Raw genomic sequence first — 18,846 nt, 5'->3', positions numbered from 1 at the left:
AGTAATTAACTGCTGCATACTGGTCTAATTGATTTAGCTTAAATATTTTGAAGTAAATTTTATTTAAATTCACTAAAACTGCATAATATTACAGAAGAAAAATTAGGAATGATGATAGGAATAGAGATTTCCATTCGTCTATTTCTTAATTTTTAATCTTTTAAAAAAAAAAAGAAAGAAATCGATAAGAGAAAAACGATAGTATATTTCTATTAATTAGGAAAAGATAATCTGATCCAAAAGTATTCAAATAAGGAAATGTGAAATTTTGAGATTTCTATTACTTATTAGCTCTTCAAAATGTTATTTAGCTTCTAAAATTTCATATAGAAATATTCAAATTTCTTCCTTTTCCTTTTCCTTATACTTCATTTCAATCCTTATAAATTATATTTTATATGAAAAATATGACAGTGTAAGGGATTAATTTAATCTACTGAAAATTAAAAAAAAAAAAAATCTTTATAAATAATATCGTGCAATCATTCCAAATTGAAATCGGATTAATGCTATAATTGAAATTGAAACACATTAATGAAGTAAAATACGTGTTGCTAAGTAGCTAATCAAAAATGCAGGAGAAACAAGGAAGCATATATTTCAATTTTTAGAAATTCTATTTTGCTTTGAAGTATGACTAGAATCTGTCGATTTGTTTTTATTATTAAGTTTTACAATCTTATTGAATAAAATTAAAATTATGTTCGACAAATGGCAGTAATTCAAATCATAATGTTAAATGTTTGAATATGATGTTTCATTACTTACATTACCCAAATGGTTTGATTTGAGTTTAACTTGTTAAATCTTGACCTTTCTCGACACAACTTCCGAACTTTTTCTTTTTGAACTACAATCTAACAAACAGAAAAATAAAATAGAAAAATGAAATTTTAAATAAAACACTAAAAGAAAAAATGTTGAAAAGATGAAAGCGTACCACTGAGACAAATTTGAATCAAACTTTAATACGTGTCACTCAGAAGTGGAAGTGTAAAATCGCAATATTTCGAATAATACATATACAATAATTTCTTGCTGAATCAACTTTTTCCAAATAAAAAGTGAAGCAAAACAGATATGAAAATTCAAACATATATAACAAAAAAAAAACCTCAAACACTATACCAGTCATTGAATATTTTTTGAAACGTTTCTAAAAAACTCAAACATTCATATGTTTAATTTTGGAAATCAACACAAAATCAATATTCACTAATTAAAATTAACATCAAATATATGATTATGATATTACCACTAAACCCTGTCTTTGTAACCATGTATTGCCTGACTCACATATTACATCACGCAATTTATGTTTGAAATCTAAAAATGCTCGTTTAAATTCAATTCCATCACCACGCGACCGTCGACAATCTACCATCACCTGCAACACAACTGATAAAATAAGCTTTCACATGTGATATAATCAGTGATGTCGAATAACACATAGAAACAACAATAGCTCAGCTAAAGAATCAAAATCCATCTAATATTTCAGTATATCAGTTTTTTTTTTTTTGTTTCAGATATTCGAAAACTTTCTATCTGTCTGCTTGCAAACCTTAGAGAACCAACAAAAGAAGTGCATGTAAATATTAAAAAAAAATGCTCTAATTGACATTAAATGAATTTAGCAATAAATGAATAATTTTATTAGAGATTCTTTCACATATCAATCATCACTATATATTATATTTCGCTTGCAAATCTTACTTTTCTGCCATCTTCTCCCATCATTTCGTAAATTGTTACAACATAACACATTCGATTTCGAGGACCACTAATTGACATCTAAAACGAAAACAATAGTTTTTCAGCTAAGAAGAAAGCACTTATGCATCTTGAGATCCAACTTAAAACTACTGATACAATCAACTATGACTGGGAATGTTTTTCTCTTCTGCTATAACAATTTAGTAACTCGTACGGCACTAATAGTAAGAAATTATTAACATTATAAATAGTAAAACTATAAAAGTACAAATTCTACATTATAAATAGCACTTTTGTTAAACTTCTCAATTTACTGCAATTGCACAATTTCAAATCTTGTCAAAGAGAGAAACCAAATATCAATTATTTCATTTTGCATTAAATGAAACAACTGACTGCTCTGTTCTTCGATATTTATGCTATTTTTTAATGAAAAAATTAAAATTACCATATTGGGTGTACGTTGTACACAGGTAAATTTGAGATCTACTCTTTCTTTGATAATCGACATCATTTCGTATGTTCGCTTCGTCACACAAAAACGTGTCATACGGCGCGCCAGGAGTGCCAATGGATGCTGTAATAAGTTTTAAATTTGAATATAAAAATGGATCAGGATTGATGTGTGTGTAGGTTTGCCAAGATTATTGTACAGTCTTTGTCATCAACCATCAACCATAGGCTTCACTATCAATTAGTTAAGCTTTCCATGTATGCTCAAATATTTGCAAAATTTTTCTCTATATGTTTTTTATATAAATCAACCATTAATATAATGTAGTAATTAAAATTAAACTGACATCTCCGATGAAATCTAGTTCTAAAGCTTTTGGATTTTGACGTGCAGAATGCATCCATTATAAAATTGTAACTTGCCTGATTGACACTGTAATCGATCTGTGTTAATAGTTCTACACCAACAGGCTGTGAAAAGAAATTACCAGCAAATGCGTCTAATCGTAATTCTCTGAAACTTAGTGTCGATATACAGAAAAGATCCATGATTTAAATTTTTAAAAATTTTGAATGTCTAGTTTTGAAATATTCACAAAACTAGCTAAAAATGCCATTGGAAATTTGATGCTAAACGTGCATCGAGGATTTATTGGTAAAATCGGTAGTAAAATTTATGAGCAGCAGCAAAGTTAGGTAAGATTCGTTAACCTGAAGAAAACTATTTCAAAACATTTTTTTTTTAAAAAAAAACTTTCAAAATTAATAATAAAATTTACCAGTAGCACTCATAATTATAGGCCAACTGGTTTTGCTTACTTTTCTTAGAAAGTTATAATATATATACCTTATTAACTCTGAACTGCCACATGGTGGAATAGGCTGGGAAATTGCATCGTCTGGTAATTCTAATCTTAAAATGCAACCATTATTGAAATTTAGTCAGAAACTTTGGCAACTATGCATAAATTTCACATACAAAAGATATTAAATTATAAATTAAGTGAATTAATTAAAGAATAAAAGATCATCCAACAGTTTTTAGAATTTCAGTTTTTTTGATATTAAAGAAGCTGTGAAATAATCCTCAATAAATAAAAATCCGAAGCTTATTAAATGACCAACTTAAATAAAGAATAGAAAACTGAAGCCGGAAAAAAAAAACTGTAACCTTTCTTTAATATTTTTGGGAGCTGAAATTTTGACTTGTTTTAGATCAGGTTCTTTGATTTGCTTTAGATCAGGTTCTTTGACTTGTTTTAGATCAGGTTCTTTTTGATTTTCAACAATCACTTTTTGTAAAGAACTTGGTGGTCCTTCAGCTTCGTTGTTTTCTTTCAAAGTTACTGGATTTTCACCAACTGGTTCATTTGCAGTTTTCGGTGGGATGGTTGCAACATTCTTACCTTGTGCCTTAAAACCTCTCATCCTTTTCGCACTCGGTATTTCATATTCTTAAAGAATTTACGAATAATTTATTAAGTAAAATATCATCCATCATCAATTACTATTAATGCTTCTATTGTAACAATTTATAACAAGATTTATAACACACAGACTTACTTATTTCGCTGACAAAAAATTCATGTTGCTCAATTTCTGGAATTTTGATTCGTTTTTTCTCACATACATCCAGCATCTTTCGTAACAAATCTGAAACTTAGTTAACATTTATAAATAAATGATAGTGAATGCCTAAAGAAACTAAAAATACGACAATTAAGTTATGATAGTTGCAGTAGAGGAAAAGAGTAATAAACGACAGTATTGTTAATTTCCATTGTTGGTTCGGCCAATTAAGACACTGATGTTTAGTTGTAGAGAAATAATATCCAATCGTTAATACATCTGAATTTCATACATACTAAAAAGAATAAAAAAAGTAGAAAGAATAAATAAGAAAAAACCGATGTTAGAAAGAGTGAAGAAAAGTTCATTGCAACAGTAATTGATTTCCGAGCAAAGAACTTAAGTTTAAAATAATAACAAGGATATACTTGTTATTGGTCCAAAAAGTCTATCCCAAGGTGGCTGACGCCTCCAATCATACTGTGTAAGCCAAAGTTTGAAAGCTGCTGAAGTTCTAAAAAACAATTATTCATATATAGTGATAAATAACTGCTAAAAAATGGATAAGGCAATTGGACATTAATTATTTCAAAAGCATACTTGACCGCTTCATCCCAGGGTAATTCACCAGTAAGCAATGCAATGAGCACAATTCCACAGGACCATATATCGGATGGTTCGCCTCTGAATACTTTGACTATTTTAACAGATAAAGCATAATAGACTTCACTATCGCATATTTTTTTAAGTTTGATTAGCTTTTGATATGAAAATTTGAAAAATTTTCCTTCACAAGTGTATAAAGAATTATTTAAGAAATATTTCTGCATAATTCAATAAACAATGTATTTCCTAAACATTATAATAATATATTTCTTAGTTTACATCAATAGCTAATGAAGAATAAATTATGCACCAACTATTTTAATAGATAAACCTGTAGTCGGATGATAACACCTGAGGCGAAAGATACTGTACTGTGCCACATTTCGATTTCAACTTTCTTTCCACTCCTTTATGACGAAATATTGTTGCTAAACCAAAATCGCAAATTCTTAGCTGACCTGCAATAAATATAAGTATATTAAATCTCAGAATCAAATAATTTATATATCATTTGATTTAGTCACAGATCACAACTTATAAAGACTGATTAAAATTTAATACTCTTCTGTAAGATACCATTTTTCATAAGTAACAGATTTTCTGGTTTGATATCACGATGTACTATACCCATTGAATGAATATGCTTCAATCCAGCAATGATCTGCCGGAAAAAATTCTGCGCTTTCCGAGCTGGCATGCCACTGTCCGGTTCTCAAAATATTTTATATTTTGATGAAAATTGCAAACATTATATTATACCATTTAGTACAATTAAGAAATGTAAGACGTAAAAAAAAAAAAAAAAAATTATCGAAGACGTATCCGTAACTGAAGCTCCTGTTATAATTTTTAAAAAGACTCAGAAATTTAATAAAAGAAAATCAAATGACACCTTATTAAAGATGAAAATTAAGATCTGTAAAAATTTTCTTAAACATGAATCAAACTTTACCGATATGATCGAACAATTCTCCTCCATCAGCATATTCGAGAAACATTTCAATACGTCCCGCATCATAACGCATTCCAATGTAATGAATGACATGTTCAGAATTGTGAAATATACGCATAATCAAAGCCTGCAAAAATTTCTAATTATAAATGTATCATCTAAAAATGAATATTTGAAAATTCTTGGATTATATTACCTGAAAACATTAAAACTCATAAAATTAAATAAACTGGAGAAAAATAATTTTGCCATACTAAACAAAAAAAAAAAGTAAAACAAAGGAAGAAAATGCAATTTCACTTGATTTTTGAATATTTTTCCAGCATTTTCTGAACTTATTTCCTAATGAAAGGTCATCTCGAGGCAGATTTGGGAGGAAAGGGTTGCAATTAAAAAAACCTTCAAGGATAAGGGATTTGTTTACTAGCAGTTCAAACCAGACTTCTAACTTCCTCTAATTGTTTTTATATTCCTATTCATTACGGTTTCCTAATGAAAAGTAGCAAGTCTAACTGTTGATTAAATACTTTTCAAATATTTTTGTTATTCTTCTAGATCAAAATCACTATGATAACCTCACGACGCAGTTTTTTGAAGAATTCTTGTTCTTTTCCTGATGCATTTGTATTCATGCATTTTGCAGCTACCACTATTTCTGGATTTTCCGAATCTACCAATAAACGAACTTCACCAAAGGCACCTTGAAAATAATTTAAAGTTTATAAAATACTTCAAAATATCTAAAATTGAAAATTTTTCGTAACAAAATACTCAAACTTTGAACAAGATGTCCTAATAAAATAATCGACTAATTTGATTATTATTATAAACGTCAGTAAACTCAAATAAAATTCTTATAAAAATTCAAAAAGTAAGGAAAAAACAAGTAATTCCAATACAGAAATCTAGTAAAAATTGAAAAAATAAAAGATAAATTTGAAATTGCCAACTTACTTTGAAAGCAACAAATTTGAAAGTACAAACTTACCATCACCTAATGTACGAATAGCATTCCAACGATTATGACGATATTTCCGTGGTAATTGTATTACGGTGCTAAACTTATCCGTTTTAAATAATCTGTTCCATAATTTTTGCTGCTCTTTATGCTGTTTATCATCATTAGTTACCATTGATAAAATCTGATAAGAATACGGATGATGTGAAATTCTTGAATTGTTTGAGTTGTTTATTAAAACTGAAATGAAACAACGTTTAAGTTATCATTCCATTAACTATTATTAGTTCTATAAAATTATACAGTATAATAAATATGATACAATAAGATATCATTAGGTTATCAGTTGCAAAATGGTACATTAATTCGTTATCAGTAACATTATATCATTAACAGATATCTATCATTGCATACAATAATCACTCAACGTATGAATTGCTAGTGATTACTATCAGCACTTATCAGTTATCATCAGATCCCATACTTTCAGCAACTGTTTCACCTCACCGCCTCTCCCTTTCCCTTTCAACCATTACCGCCACTCAAAGCAGGCCATAACCGCCAAATTATTTCGCTACAGCAGCGGAAAATCCCAAATGCTTTGATACAAAGAGATGTTTCTGGGGGAATAGTTGTATGCGAGGTAAAGTAATGGGTGACGATAAGGTATCATTATGTTATCAGTAAACGTTATCATATCATCTATTATCAGTAGTGTCATATCACCACGATATCAGCAATTATCAATAAAACTACCGATCTCAATAAATGATTATAGTTTTACTATATTTGTTGCATGCAGTAATCGTTAATTAATTGTTGCAATTATGAATGATTGAAAAGATAAACTTATCTATCATAAATTATTAAATATAAATTAATAAACTTATCTATCATAAATTATTAAATATAAATTAATAAACTTATCTATCATAAATTATTAAATATAAATTAATAAACTTATCTATCATAAATTATTAAATATAAATTAATAAACTTATCTATCATAAATTATTAAATATAAATTAATAAACTTATCTATCATAAATTATTAAATATAAATTAATAAACTTATCTATCATAAATTATTAAATATAAATTAATAAACTTATCTATCATAAATTATTAAATATAAATTAATAAACTTATCTATCATAAATTATTAAATATAAATTAATAAACTTATCTATCATAAATTATTAAATATAAATTAATAAACTTATCTATCATAAATTAAAAATACATATATATATATAAGAAATAAATTAGCAAATTCAATAAATTATTAAATGTACAAATTTATTGCCATTCCTTCCTCAATTACTTTTTTTTTTTACTTTTAAGTAAACTTTCAAGAAAAAAATTTTGTTACAGTTTTTTTTTTTCCCTTTTTTTCAATGGAATTATATAATTTTTTGTTTAGAAAACGAAAACAAGAAATGTTCTAATTATATCAAATATAGTTTTAAGAATTTATTCTATTAGTGATTTAAAAAAAGAAAAAAAAAAACATTTTTAATTAATTGCCAGTAATAATCAAAAAGATCAATTTTTCTTGGTGGGAATTTTAATACATTTATTAATTGATTGATCACAAATATTGTATTTTAGTTGCTGATTTAATGATAATTTCTGTTTTTTGCATTTTACAATTTCTGCGAGAAAAAATAAAAGTAAGAATTAAATGTTATTGTGACAAGTTTACTTTACTTTAATGTATGTGAAAGAAGAAAATTTAGAATAAAATAATTTTTATTTATGCTTCATTTTATCTCTTTTACTATTTCATTTGTTTGGAATAGTAATAAGTAAATGATAATGCATTAATTAATTTCAAAAATTAGTTAACGAATGAATGTTAAATAATAATTTAATTAACAAATAACATTGTAGAAGAAATATGTGAAAAAGTTTTTATTTGTTTTTTTATCATTTTTGCTATTTTAATATTAAATTGTAATTTTGTTGTTATTTGTTGTTATTTGCTCTGTAAATATCCATTATTTGCTCTGCAAATATCCATTATTTTAATCGTTTTTGTTGCTATTGTTGTTTACTTATTAAAAAAAAAAACATATTGTTCTGCTTCTGTTGTTGTTTTTACATTACGAACATCTATTATTTTACTTTTCTTATTGTCGTAGTTCCTTACTTAAAAAAATAATCGTTCTGTTTTTGTTGTTACTGCTGTTGTTTACTTATGAAAATTATATTATTTTGCACCTGTTATTGTTGATGTCATCGCCGTTATTTGTTATTGTGTTGTTTACTTATAAAAAGCATATTGTTCTGCTTCTGTTATTGTTGATGTTATTGTTATTGTTTACTTATAAAAAGCATATTGTTCTGCTTCTGTTATTGTTGATGTTATTGTTATTGTTTACTTATAAAAAGTATATTGTTCTGCTCCTGTTATTGTTGTTATTTATACTGTGAATATCAATTACCATACTTTTCTTATTTTTTTATTATTTATTTATAAAAATTATTTCTCTTTCCATAGTTTCTTTCAAATTTCAATCTGTGTGTCATCTCCAAATGTCATCTCTCTATGCCATAATTTATAAATGAAATGAATTAATTGTTCGGATTTGTCAACATTTTCAATCATCCATTCTCTACTATCCAACCAACCAACCAAACTGTAATTATTGACCGAAAGAAGGAGGTAACATTGTTAAGCGATTAGTTCTACACTGATTGACATTGGTGACAAAATCATTGTGATCGCTACAACTACTATTATCACTACTACTACTGCTATTGTTATCACTAATTATTATCATTGTGAAATATTGATTATTACAGGTATATAGGTAAGAGTGAAATGATAGTAAGGGAAAAAAGATATTTGGAATGATTATAATTTCATTATTATGAATTGATAATAATGAATAAATTAATTAAAGAAAATAAATAAAAAATATTTGTACATAAATTTGAAAAGAAATAAAATTTTGATAAGAATGATAGAAGGAAAAAAAAATTTTTTTTTGCTTTTTTTAACAATTATTTAAATATGTAATTGAAATTGTTTCTTGAATTTTTTAAAAATAAATAAAAAGTGTTATAATTATTTAAGTTATTTCTATGTTTTTTTTTTATTTTTTGTTAGTGCTAATTTTAATAAACGAATTTAATAAATTAAATTGAATTTATTGATGATTTGATCAATAGGCGGAATAAATGAGATAATTTAATTAAGTTGAAATGGAGAAAAACAAAGAAAACTATTCATGTTATATCATTCTCATTATTTTTTAATCTTTCAAATGATACAAAAATAATTTTGAACGATGCTGCAAAAATTAATTATCGAAAATAAGAAAGTTATAAATCTATTAATTTTAAATTAATAAAAAGAGTAAGATTTAAAAAAAAAAATGGAATTGTTAAATATTTTAAAATAATTTACTTATTTCAGATTAATATCTCAGCAAAAATAAAAGAAGAAAAGACGAAACAAACGAATCGAATTACTATTAAATTATCACTGGAACTAATTAGTTGTTGAATTAATTATTATCACGGATTATCATTTTAATTTAACAATTACTAATGGCATTTCATGGGTATGCAATTTTGTTATTTTCATTTAATTATTTAATTTAATTATAATTTGATTTTATGCCTTTCAGTAAATGAATAATAAGAAGCAAAAAATTATAAAAAACAAATGTTATTATTAATTTTTTTTTTTTTTTTTTTCTTAAACTATATTTTCTACAATTTTTGATTGTTTTATTTTAAAATTGTTTGAAAAAAAGAAGGTGAAAAATAAAAAAGTGTAAAGTTATTAATTAATATTATAATTAAATTAATTAATCTAAAATATATATTTATGTCAGGTATATAATATACTCTTGTATTGATCACCTGTTATCCTAAATAGGTAAAATTGATATTATTGATTTGTGGTGATGGAACTTAAAAATTATTTCTTTAAGTGACCTAAATAAATCGTTCATCTCTTTCTCTTCTTCTCTCTCTCTCTCTCTCCCTCCTTTTTCTCTTATTTCCATTTTTTAATATTAATTTAAAATTTAGTATTTTTTTTCTGAAAAAAGATATTTGACATATTTCTTTTGAGATTGTAGTGTACTGTGAATGAATGCAAAAAAAAAAATGACTGTTTAATAGTTTAATTTATTAATTAATTAATTGTTTTACACCCAAATTAAATCTTTTCGTTTAATTTGCTTAAATTTAAGAGTTTAAAATTGTTTAATCAATTATCTTACCATTAAATTTGTGCAAAAAAAAAAAAAAAAAAAAGAAAGCAATGAATAAAAATGGTTAAAAAATTATGACTTTGCAATTTATTTTAATAATTTTATTAATGAAATACAATTATTTTTTTGACAGAAATTGCATTGTGTATTAAAGTTATTAATTTCAATAATTTATTTATTTTTTTTTAAAATAAGAAAAAAAAAAAAAGATAAATAATTTTAGTTAGCTATTTTGATAGCTTTCAATGGTATATATAATTATACCTAAAATATCAATAGCATATTATTATAGAATTTGAAATGAAATTTAAAAATAAAAAAAAAAGAAAACAACCAAATTTTTATTAAAATATTAAATGATAAACAATTGCACTAAATGTTATAAAATTTAAATTACTTATTCATTCATTTATTCTAATTTCAATTCAACAATTTTTTCCACTTTTTCCTTTTTCATTGAAATTTCAATGAATCACCCCTCCTCCCCCTCCCCCCCCCTCCCCTCCCCAATGAATCATCATGTTTTTATTATTTTTTTAGTTTTTTTAGAAAAAATTGAAAATTGTTCAAAAAAAAAAAAATTTCAAATCTTTCCAGTTCACTTTACTCATTCTTTTCTATTTCTGTTCTTTTTTTTTTTTTATTGTTTGTTACTTTTATTACATCCATTCCATTCATTAATTGCTGAATCATTTGAAATGAATCATTATTATTGATTGATCGATCGATCGATCGATCGATTGACTGATTGATTGATTGAAAAGATTTGAACTTTTGCGCATCATCCTTCTTCCTTCCTTCTTCTTTGCTTTATAAAATGTAAACAATGTACTGTTATTGTTATTACTTTTCAGTCATTTTTCATGACAAATGTTTTCTATTTAGTTACAGCTGCACAAATTGCGCCATTTCATTTCATTTTAACACTTTTCTAAACTTTTTCCATTCCATTTGATTTAAAATTTATTTTATCATTTTCATTTTATCTTTAATCTCTCTTTTTTTTTTTTCTTATTTATCATATTTATCAAAATGTCTTTCATTCTTAATAAATTAAATTTATTTCTTTTATTACTTTTTAAAATATGAAATTCTCTCTCTCTCTCTTTTTTTTTTCATTTCATTTTATGAATAACAAATTTTATCTCAATAACAGCTGTTCGTTTAAAATTATATGCAACTATCATTTTTCATTTACTTTTCTGTTCCACTTCTTCTCACTCTTTCCTTCTTCTTTTTCTTTTTTAAAAAAAAGATGAAAAAATTCTATCGATTTGTTTAATTTTTATTTTCAATATCTTTCATTATCAATGATAATATGATTTGATGATAAGCTAAGTGAAATTATATTTAAATTTTTTATCACATAAAATGTAAAAATATTCTTAATTAACGATTAATTTATCATTTTACTGTTTTAGGTATTACTTTTTTGATCATTTCATTACTTTCGCTACATTTTTTTTTTTTTAACTTTTCTTTTATTACAGTTTTTGATTTTTTTTTAAGTTTTATTTTGTTTTATTTTTGTTTTTTTTACTTTGAAATCTTTTTTCTTTTCTTTTTTTTTTTTTTGATATGAAATAAACGATGAAGTTTAGTGCAATATTAAAATATTGCAATTTTCAAAACAATTTAACTTTAAATTCGTATAATTTGAAGTAGTTTTTTTTTTTTTTTTTTCACATAATTTGAGAAATTTTTTAATTAATATTTAAAACTATAAATTTTTTTTTGATTTATCTTTTATATTATTATTATCGTTTTATTTAGTTAAATAAAATTATTATTCATCAAAAAATGTTATATTTTAATTATTAATTATATTTAATTTAAATATTTTTTTTTTTTTTTTTTATATTTTTGCATCTCTTAAACAAATACATTAGTAATTGCCAGTAAATAAGACGAAAATAAAATGAGATGAATAAATGAATTAATTAATGAATTAAATATTAAATTAAATATTTTCAATATATCATAAGCAAATGAAATTTAACCTTTAACCTGGTATTAATGGAAAATATAAAATTTAAAAATTAATATTTTCTTTATTTGTTCTTTTCAAAAGAAAAAAAAAAATGAATTTTACGCTGTAATTTTTGAAATAAAAATGAGCCAACCGTCCTTGCATTTATATTATCAAAATGATTGTACTTCACCTTGAAAACTAGTTCGTTCTTTTAAATTTTTTCATTTTCCCTTTTTCACTTTTTTTTTTTTTTTTTCCCTTCTTTTGCCCGAAAATATTTCCCAATGAAATTCATTTTATTGTTCTTCATAAAATGATTTTCTTTTTCCCGCAAGATAGAGAGTATATTTCATTTTATTATTTTCTTTTTTAATCTTTTCATTTCAATGAATTGGTTTACTTCTTCTTCTCTATTTAAATTAAACTAAATTAAAACATTCAAAATAATATTAAATTAAACTAAACTTGAAAAAAAAAAACTTTTAAAAGACAAATGTTTTTACAAATTTTAATAAATTTAATTGGTTTTTTTTTTTTAATTTGTAAATTAGTAATAAATGCGAAGAATTGATAAATTAATTTTATGCAATTCATGAAATATATAATATTGAATCGATGATAAATTAGATTAATTGAATAATAAAAGAAAAACAAAGCTTTTCGTTAAAAAAAAAAAAAAAAATAAATAATAAAAGTCAAAACTTTTAAAAATTCATGAAAAAAGCAAGAAAGGAAAGCAAAAAAAAAATTTACATAATTTGAAATTAAAAGTTTATAGTAAAAGAAAAAAAAAAAGTTATTTGTTAAGTTCTGAAATTTACCAATTTCATTAACTTTTTACAACAATTTCAACTATTTTATCATTCAACATATTCATTTTATTTTAGAAAAAAAATCTTTTATCTGAAAAAATAAAATGAAATTTAATTTAATTGATGATTTTAAATAGTGAAAATGATTTCAAAAAACGATCAGTAAATACAACTGATAAGGAATATTTTAAATATTCAAGATAAAATTTTAATTAAGGAATACATCAGGTAATCAGGATAAATTTATAATTAAATTATAATTCAATAATAAAATAAATATTACAGAAAAGTATTATTGATGAAAATTTCAAAAATTATTAAGAAATTATCAGAAAAGATTATATACATATACAAATTATTAAAAATTCGAGTAAAATTGTAAAGAATATTAAAAATGATAAAATTATGATTAATAATTATTCCAATTAGTCGGAAAAAAAATTATAAAATTATAACTTAAAAATGGAATTGAAAATAATATTTAATTATAATGAATGAATGAAATAAATTTAACAATAATCGCACCTAAAAAGAATTTTTATTCAGTTTTCATCCTAAAATGATAAAATCAAAAGAGAAAAAGAAAATTTTTGTGTTAAAAAATGTAATATACATATTTAATTTTAAGAACAATGCAATTTTTTTTATGAAAAAAATTTTTTTAATTAGTATTTTTAATTATTATTTATTATTTGTTTGATTTAATTAATAAAATTTATTTTAAGAAAGGAAAGAGCGAAATATTTAAATAACTTTTGCAAATTTATACAATTCTGTCTTCCTTAAAAAAAAAAAAATCAAAATTTGTCAATTATTATTTATTAAGTTTTTCATTTAAATTTTAATTACTGCTTATCATTGCAAATAGTTTTAACTGATTAGCAAATAAATTTATAAAAAAGAATAAATCTAAAAATTTTTGAGAGTAATTATTGCTAACATAAATTATTTCAATTATTTTCATTTTTCTTCATTTTTTTTTTTTTTTACATTTTTTTTAATTAATAGAAATTTTGGATTATTTTTTTAAATTCCTCAGTCCTTTGTAAATTATTTTTAAAAAAATGAAAAAAAAAATGAATTTGAATTTAAGATAAATCATCAATTCAATTGTTATAAGCAATTAATTATTTTTTTTTTTTGCAATTACAATTTTTTGATTCAATCATTTATTCTTTCATTTCCATTTATGTTTACTTATTTGGTTTTATTCTAGTAGGAATTAATTTTTTTTTCGAAAAAATATTAAAATTTTTTCTTCAAAATTCAATTTTTACAAATAGCAATGAAAATATTTAATATTAATTTTACTTCTTTTTTAGTGCCAACAAAAATATTTTACTAAGAAAATTTTTTTCATTATTTTACAAACAAAGAAAAAATTTGTTCCTTTCATTTTTTATCACAATTATCAACTTATCATTATCTGATAAAATGATAAATTATCATATTTACTTTCAATTCATATTTACATATCTAATTTTATGCTATTACAAATTAATAACACACTTATTTAATTATTCTTGCAATTTTTAAATTAAATTCTTCAGAGATATTAAAAAAATTTAGAAAAAAATTCCTAAAATTTCTCAAAAATTAATTATATTAAATTATTGCTATTATTTACTTATATTTTAAAATATTACATGTCATTCTCTGATAATATTTTAAAGTAATTAATGATTTTTTTTTGCCCTTTTTTTTAAAACGGAAATCATTTTACTTGTTTGTTAAAAGTTTTTAATTTTTATTAAACAGTATTACTTAGCTTTTCAGTTAATATTTTTATTTGAACTGTAAATATTGATTTCGAATAATTAATTCTTGTTTATTCATTATTTAAATTTAAATTTTGTTTATATTTTTATACTTTACTTTTTTTTTTTTTTTTTTTAGAAATTTTCGTATTGTTCGACCAACAAATTCATCACTGCCTGCTAATCGTAAATTTTTTGACGTAGAGGAAGACAATTACACTGATCAATCATATCAAACAGTAATGAATTCTAATAATTCACGTACCGTTCCGGTACAGTTAATCCGGAAAACATCCGTTGATGATTTTAATGAAAGAATGATCGGAATGCTAGATCAAGTGGAAAAGCGAGTAGAACAGCTAAGGTAGCATTTTTCATCTTTTTTTTTTTTTTTGTCTAATGTTTAAATAGGCATTAATTAATTAAATAATTATAATTGGTGGTAGGAATTAATTAATTAACTTAAGTTTAACAAATCGGCAAGAATACTTTTAAAATTAAATTAATTAATTAATTGGTTGATGCTATAAAATTTGTTTGTTTATGGGAATAAAATTTAATATGTTTAATTTTGTATTTAATCATTATATTAGAACAATCAAATAAAACAAAACAAAACAAAAGAATACTTTTTTATTTCATAAAATTGAAAGATAGAATTAAAATAATTAAAATGTAAATTTAATTGAAATATATAAAAATCATTGAAGAATAATTGAAAAGAGTTTTCGTTTTTTTTTTTTTTTTTTTTTTTTGCATCAGTGAAAAATTAATGAGAATAATAGTAAAGAAAAAAAAAATTTTTTTATTAATTTAATAAATTTTAATTATTTAAAAAAAACGAGATGTTTTAAAATTTTTCAAAAATAATTTGAAAATTTAGTTTTTTATTAAAAATTTCTTTTTTTTTTCCTTTTATTAATTTCAAAAATTATTACAGAGAATCAGCTGGACAATTGGAACAAGAAAAAGAATCATTAATTAATATGCTTGGAAATGTTAATTTAGATTCTGAATTGTTACGCTTAGGACAAGGTAAACAAAATTATTATTTTCGTATAAAAAAATGACAAAAAATATTTGTTTCCTCTTTTTCCTCTAAAATTAATTCAAATTAATGAATAGATTATAAATTAGAATAAATTAACAACTATTAAAATTAGAAAAAAAAAAAAAAAAACGATAAATTAATTGAAATAAATTTGTAAATTGCAAATTAGAATTTTATAATTTTTCTTTCTTTTTTTTCTTACAATAAATTATTAAAATTTTAAAAGTGATTAATATAAAGAGAATATTTGGAAAAGATAATAATTTCAATTCTAATTAATTCTTATTCATCTATTCTACTTTTATCAAATATGTCTTAGTAAATCAAAATAGTCATTTATTTAAATATTAAAATTGAAATAATTTTTGATGAATAATAAGGAAAAATTTTTTCTTCTCATCCTTACAAACATATTATCATTTATGCAAATTTTGGGTGATCGTGATGACATTAGCGCAACAGCTAGTCGCTTATTAAATCGTTGTAAGACTGTCGAAGTAGTGGTAAATACGCCGCGTAATGCGGAACAGACAAAAGCGCTTACAAATGTTAATAATTTGATTGAAGCAGCAATGAATAAAATGAAAGATGATTTAAATAATGCAAAAGAGGTATGTACGTATAATATACAAAAAAGATTTTTATTAATTTTTTTTTTTTCTTTTTTTTTAATGATAATTTGCGCCTGAAAAAAAAAAAAAAAAAGAAATAACTTGTAATAATTATTTGTATTTACAATTAAACCTTTTCATATTAACTTATTTTTTTATTTGAAATTGAAATGAATTCTCATCAATTAATTATTCGTACCTAAAATTTAAGTTAACAATTAACTGTTTTTTTTTTTTTTTAATAATTAAAGTTATTCGAATTAATTGATTAATCTCATTTGTAGTTAATTTTTTTTTCTCATTCATTCATAATTAATTATTGTCATCTATTAATAAAATTATTAATTTTTGTTTATTCATAATTAAACTTATTTATAATTAAATTTATTATTATAAAATTTTATCCGTTTGTCAGTTAGTAACATTTTTTGCGCTTAACAAAAAATGTTTCTATGTTATTTCTAATTAATTTTATTTCCTTTAGTTTTTAATAAAATGTATATTAAAAGTTAAGCACAAAATATTTTTGCAAAAGTTACAAAAAATTCTTTTAAAAAAATAAATTTATTTTTTTTTATGATTTTTTTACTCGTTTTTTTATAGGCAATGAAGCGCTTTCTCAATGCTTGCTCACCTGATTTACCTGATGGACCAATTGATCAACGATTTCAAACTCAGGTAAATTTTTTTAATTCCTTAATTTTTAAAAAAATTTTTTTAATTCCTTAATTTTTAAAAAAATTTTTTTAATTCCCTAATTTTTAAAAAATTTTTTTAATTCCTTAATTTTTAATGTATAATAATTTACATTGTCTGTAATTAAAATATTAATCCAATAAAACATTCCTGCTTTTTTCCACATCCATTCTTATTAAATTTATTATTTTAATTTACAAAAAAAAAATTTCATTTAAAATAATATAATTGAAATTAATTAAACAAATATAAATATAATGTCACTGATATTAAATCATACGATTATAAAATTTTTATAGCTTTTAATAATTTTGATAAATAATATAAATGTAAAAAGAGCTAAAAAAATATTTTAAAAATATTATAATTTTATAATTTAGAAATAAAATTATGAATGGTTTGAAAAAAAAAAAAAAAAAAAAAAAAAAAAAAAAGATTAATAAATTTTTGAATTTCATTCAGAATTAGCAAAAATAAAAATTAAAATTATTGATTGTTATACTTTTTTTTTTTTTTCATATATAATATTATTTATAGGTTATCGAGTGTACAGCAGATGATCAGAAGAAAATACGTCGTCGTTTAGCTATTTTGATCAGTCAGATCGAACGTGCTCAACGCTACAGTGCTGCTGAATTTTAAATTTTAATTTTAAATTTAAAATTAAAAATTGTGTTCATGCGTTTATTATTTTTATTTGTCATTCTCTTATAGTTTTTTTTTTTTTTTTTTTTTTTCTCTTTCAGTACGAAAATTCAATTTCCAATGCCTTTTTTAAACTTATAAATATGAATATTTTTGAAATTAAAAACATTGAAATTATCAAATAAAAATCAAAACTTTTCATATAATTTTTAATAATTAATACTTCAAAAATAAAAATGATAGTAAAAAAAAAAAAAAATAAAATGATAAAAAACATTGAAATATTAATTAGATTTTATAATCATAGTTTTTATTAGTAAAATATATTGATAATTTAATGCTTAATGTTACATTTGAAATAATTATCCAAATTAATTAGCATATTTTAATAAATTTAAGTGCTCAATAAATGAATGTAAAAGAGAGAAAGTAATATGCATTAAATAATAGTAATTTATGTTATTAATTAAATGTTTTTTTCTTTTTTGTTTCTCTTCCTTAAGTGTTATTTATTCGTTTTGTTAAAAATCATTTAAATAAATTTTTTCTTATCAAAATTTAAAAAATTAATTGGAATGTTTGTAACCAACAAAAAAAAGAAAAGAAAAGAAAAAAAAGATTAATGAAAGATTAATGAAGCAGTATTGAAAAATATTATTTTGCATTCATTTTAAAATTGTTTAATTCACAAATATAACTATCTTTTGCTCATATTTTATGTGACATTTTCTGTTACTGTCATTTGATAATAGGCGAAAGAAAGAAAGAAGAAATAATTTAGTTTAAAAAAAAAAAAAAATGAAATGTATTTTAAAA

The 18,846-nt window shown here is 22.2% G+C and overlaps 2 protein-coding genes across 2 annotated transcripts; one reads left to right on the top strand and one right to left on the bottom strand.

Annotated features, from left to right (window-relative positions):
- Positions 1–1,243: 1,243 nt before the first annotated feature.
- Bm8631 (Uncharacterized protein) lies at positions 1,244–6,429 on the bottom strand (the record flags this gene model as incomplete). The annotated part of the gene is made up of 14 exons (XM_043081452.1): positions 1,244–1,387; positions 1,717–1,794; positions 2,165–2,293; positions 2,593–2,683; positions 3,017–3,082; positions 3,341–3,623; positions 3,733–3,822; positions 4,167–4,252; positions 4,339–4,422; positions 4,676–4,802; positions 4,921–5,055; positions 5,297–5,423; positions 5,872–5,996; positions 6,285–6,429. The coding sequence occupies 14 exons, from the start codon at positions 6,427–6,429 to the stop codon at positions 1,244–1,246; spliced, it is 1,710 nt and encodes a 569-aa protein (XP_042937386.1).
- Positions 6,430–15,269: 8,840 nt separating this feature from the next.
- On the top strand, positions 15,270–18,027 carry Bma-unc-23 (Uncharacterized protein; the record flags this gene model as incomplete). The annotated part of the gene is made up of 5 exons (XM_043081451.1): positions 15,270–15,391; positions 15,968–16,062; positions 16,541–16,689; positions 17,293–17,367; positions 17,923–18,027. The coding sequence occupies 5 exons, from the start codon at positions 15,270–15,272 to the stop codon at positions 18,025–18,027; spliced, it is 546 nt and encodes a 181-aa protein (XP_042937385.1).
- Positions 18,028–18,846: the final 819 nt, after the last annotated feature.

Source organism: Brugia malayi, assembly GCF_000002995.4.
Source record: "Brugia malayi strain FR3 genome assembly, contig: Bm_v4_Chr4_scaffold_001, whole genome shotgun sequence".
NCBI classification, from domain to species: domain Eukaryota; kingdom Metazoa; phylum Nematoda; class Chromadorea; order Rhabditida; family Onchocercidae; genus Brugia; species Brugia malayi.
The sequence above is the reverse complement of the archived record's forward strand: the minus strand, read 5'-3'. Positions and strand labels throughout refer to the sequence as shown.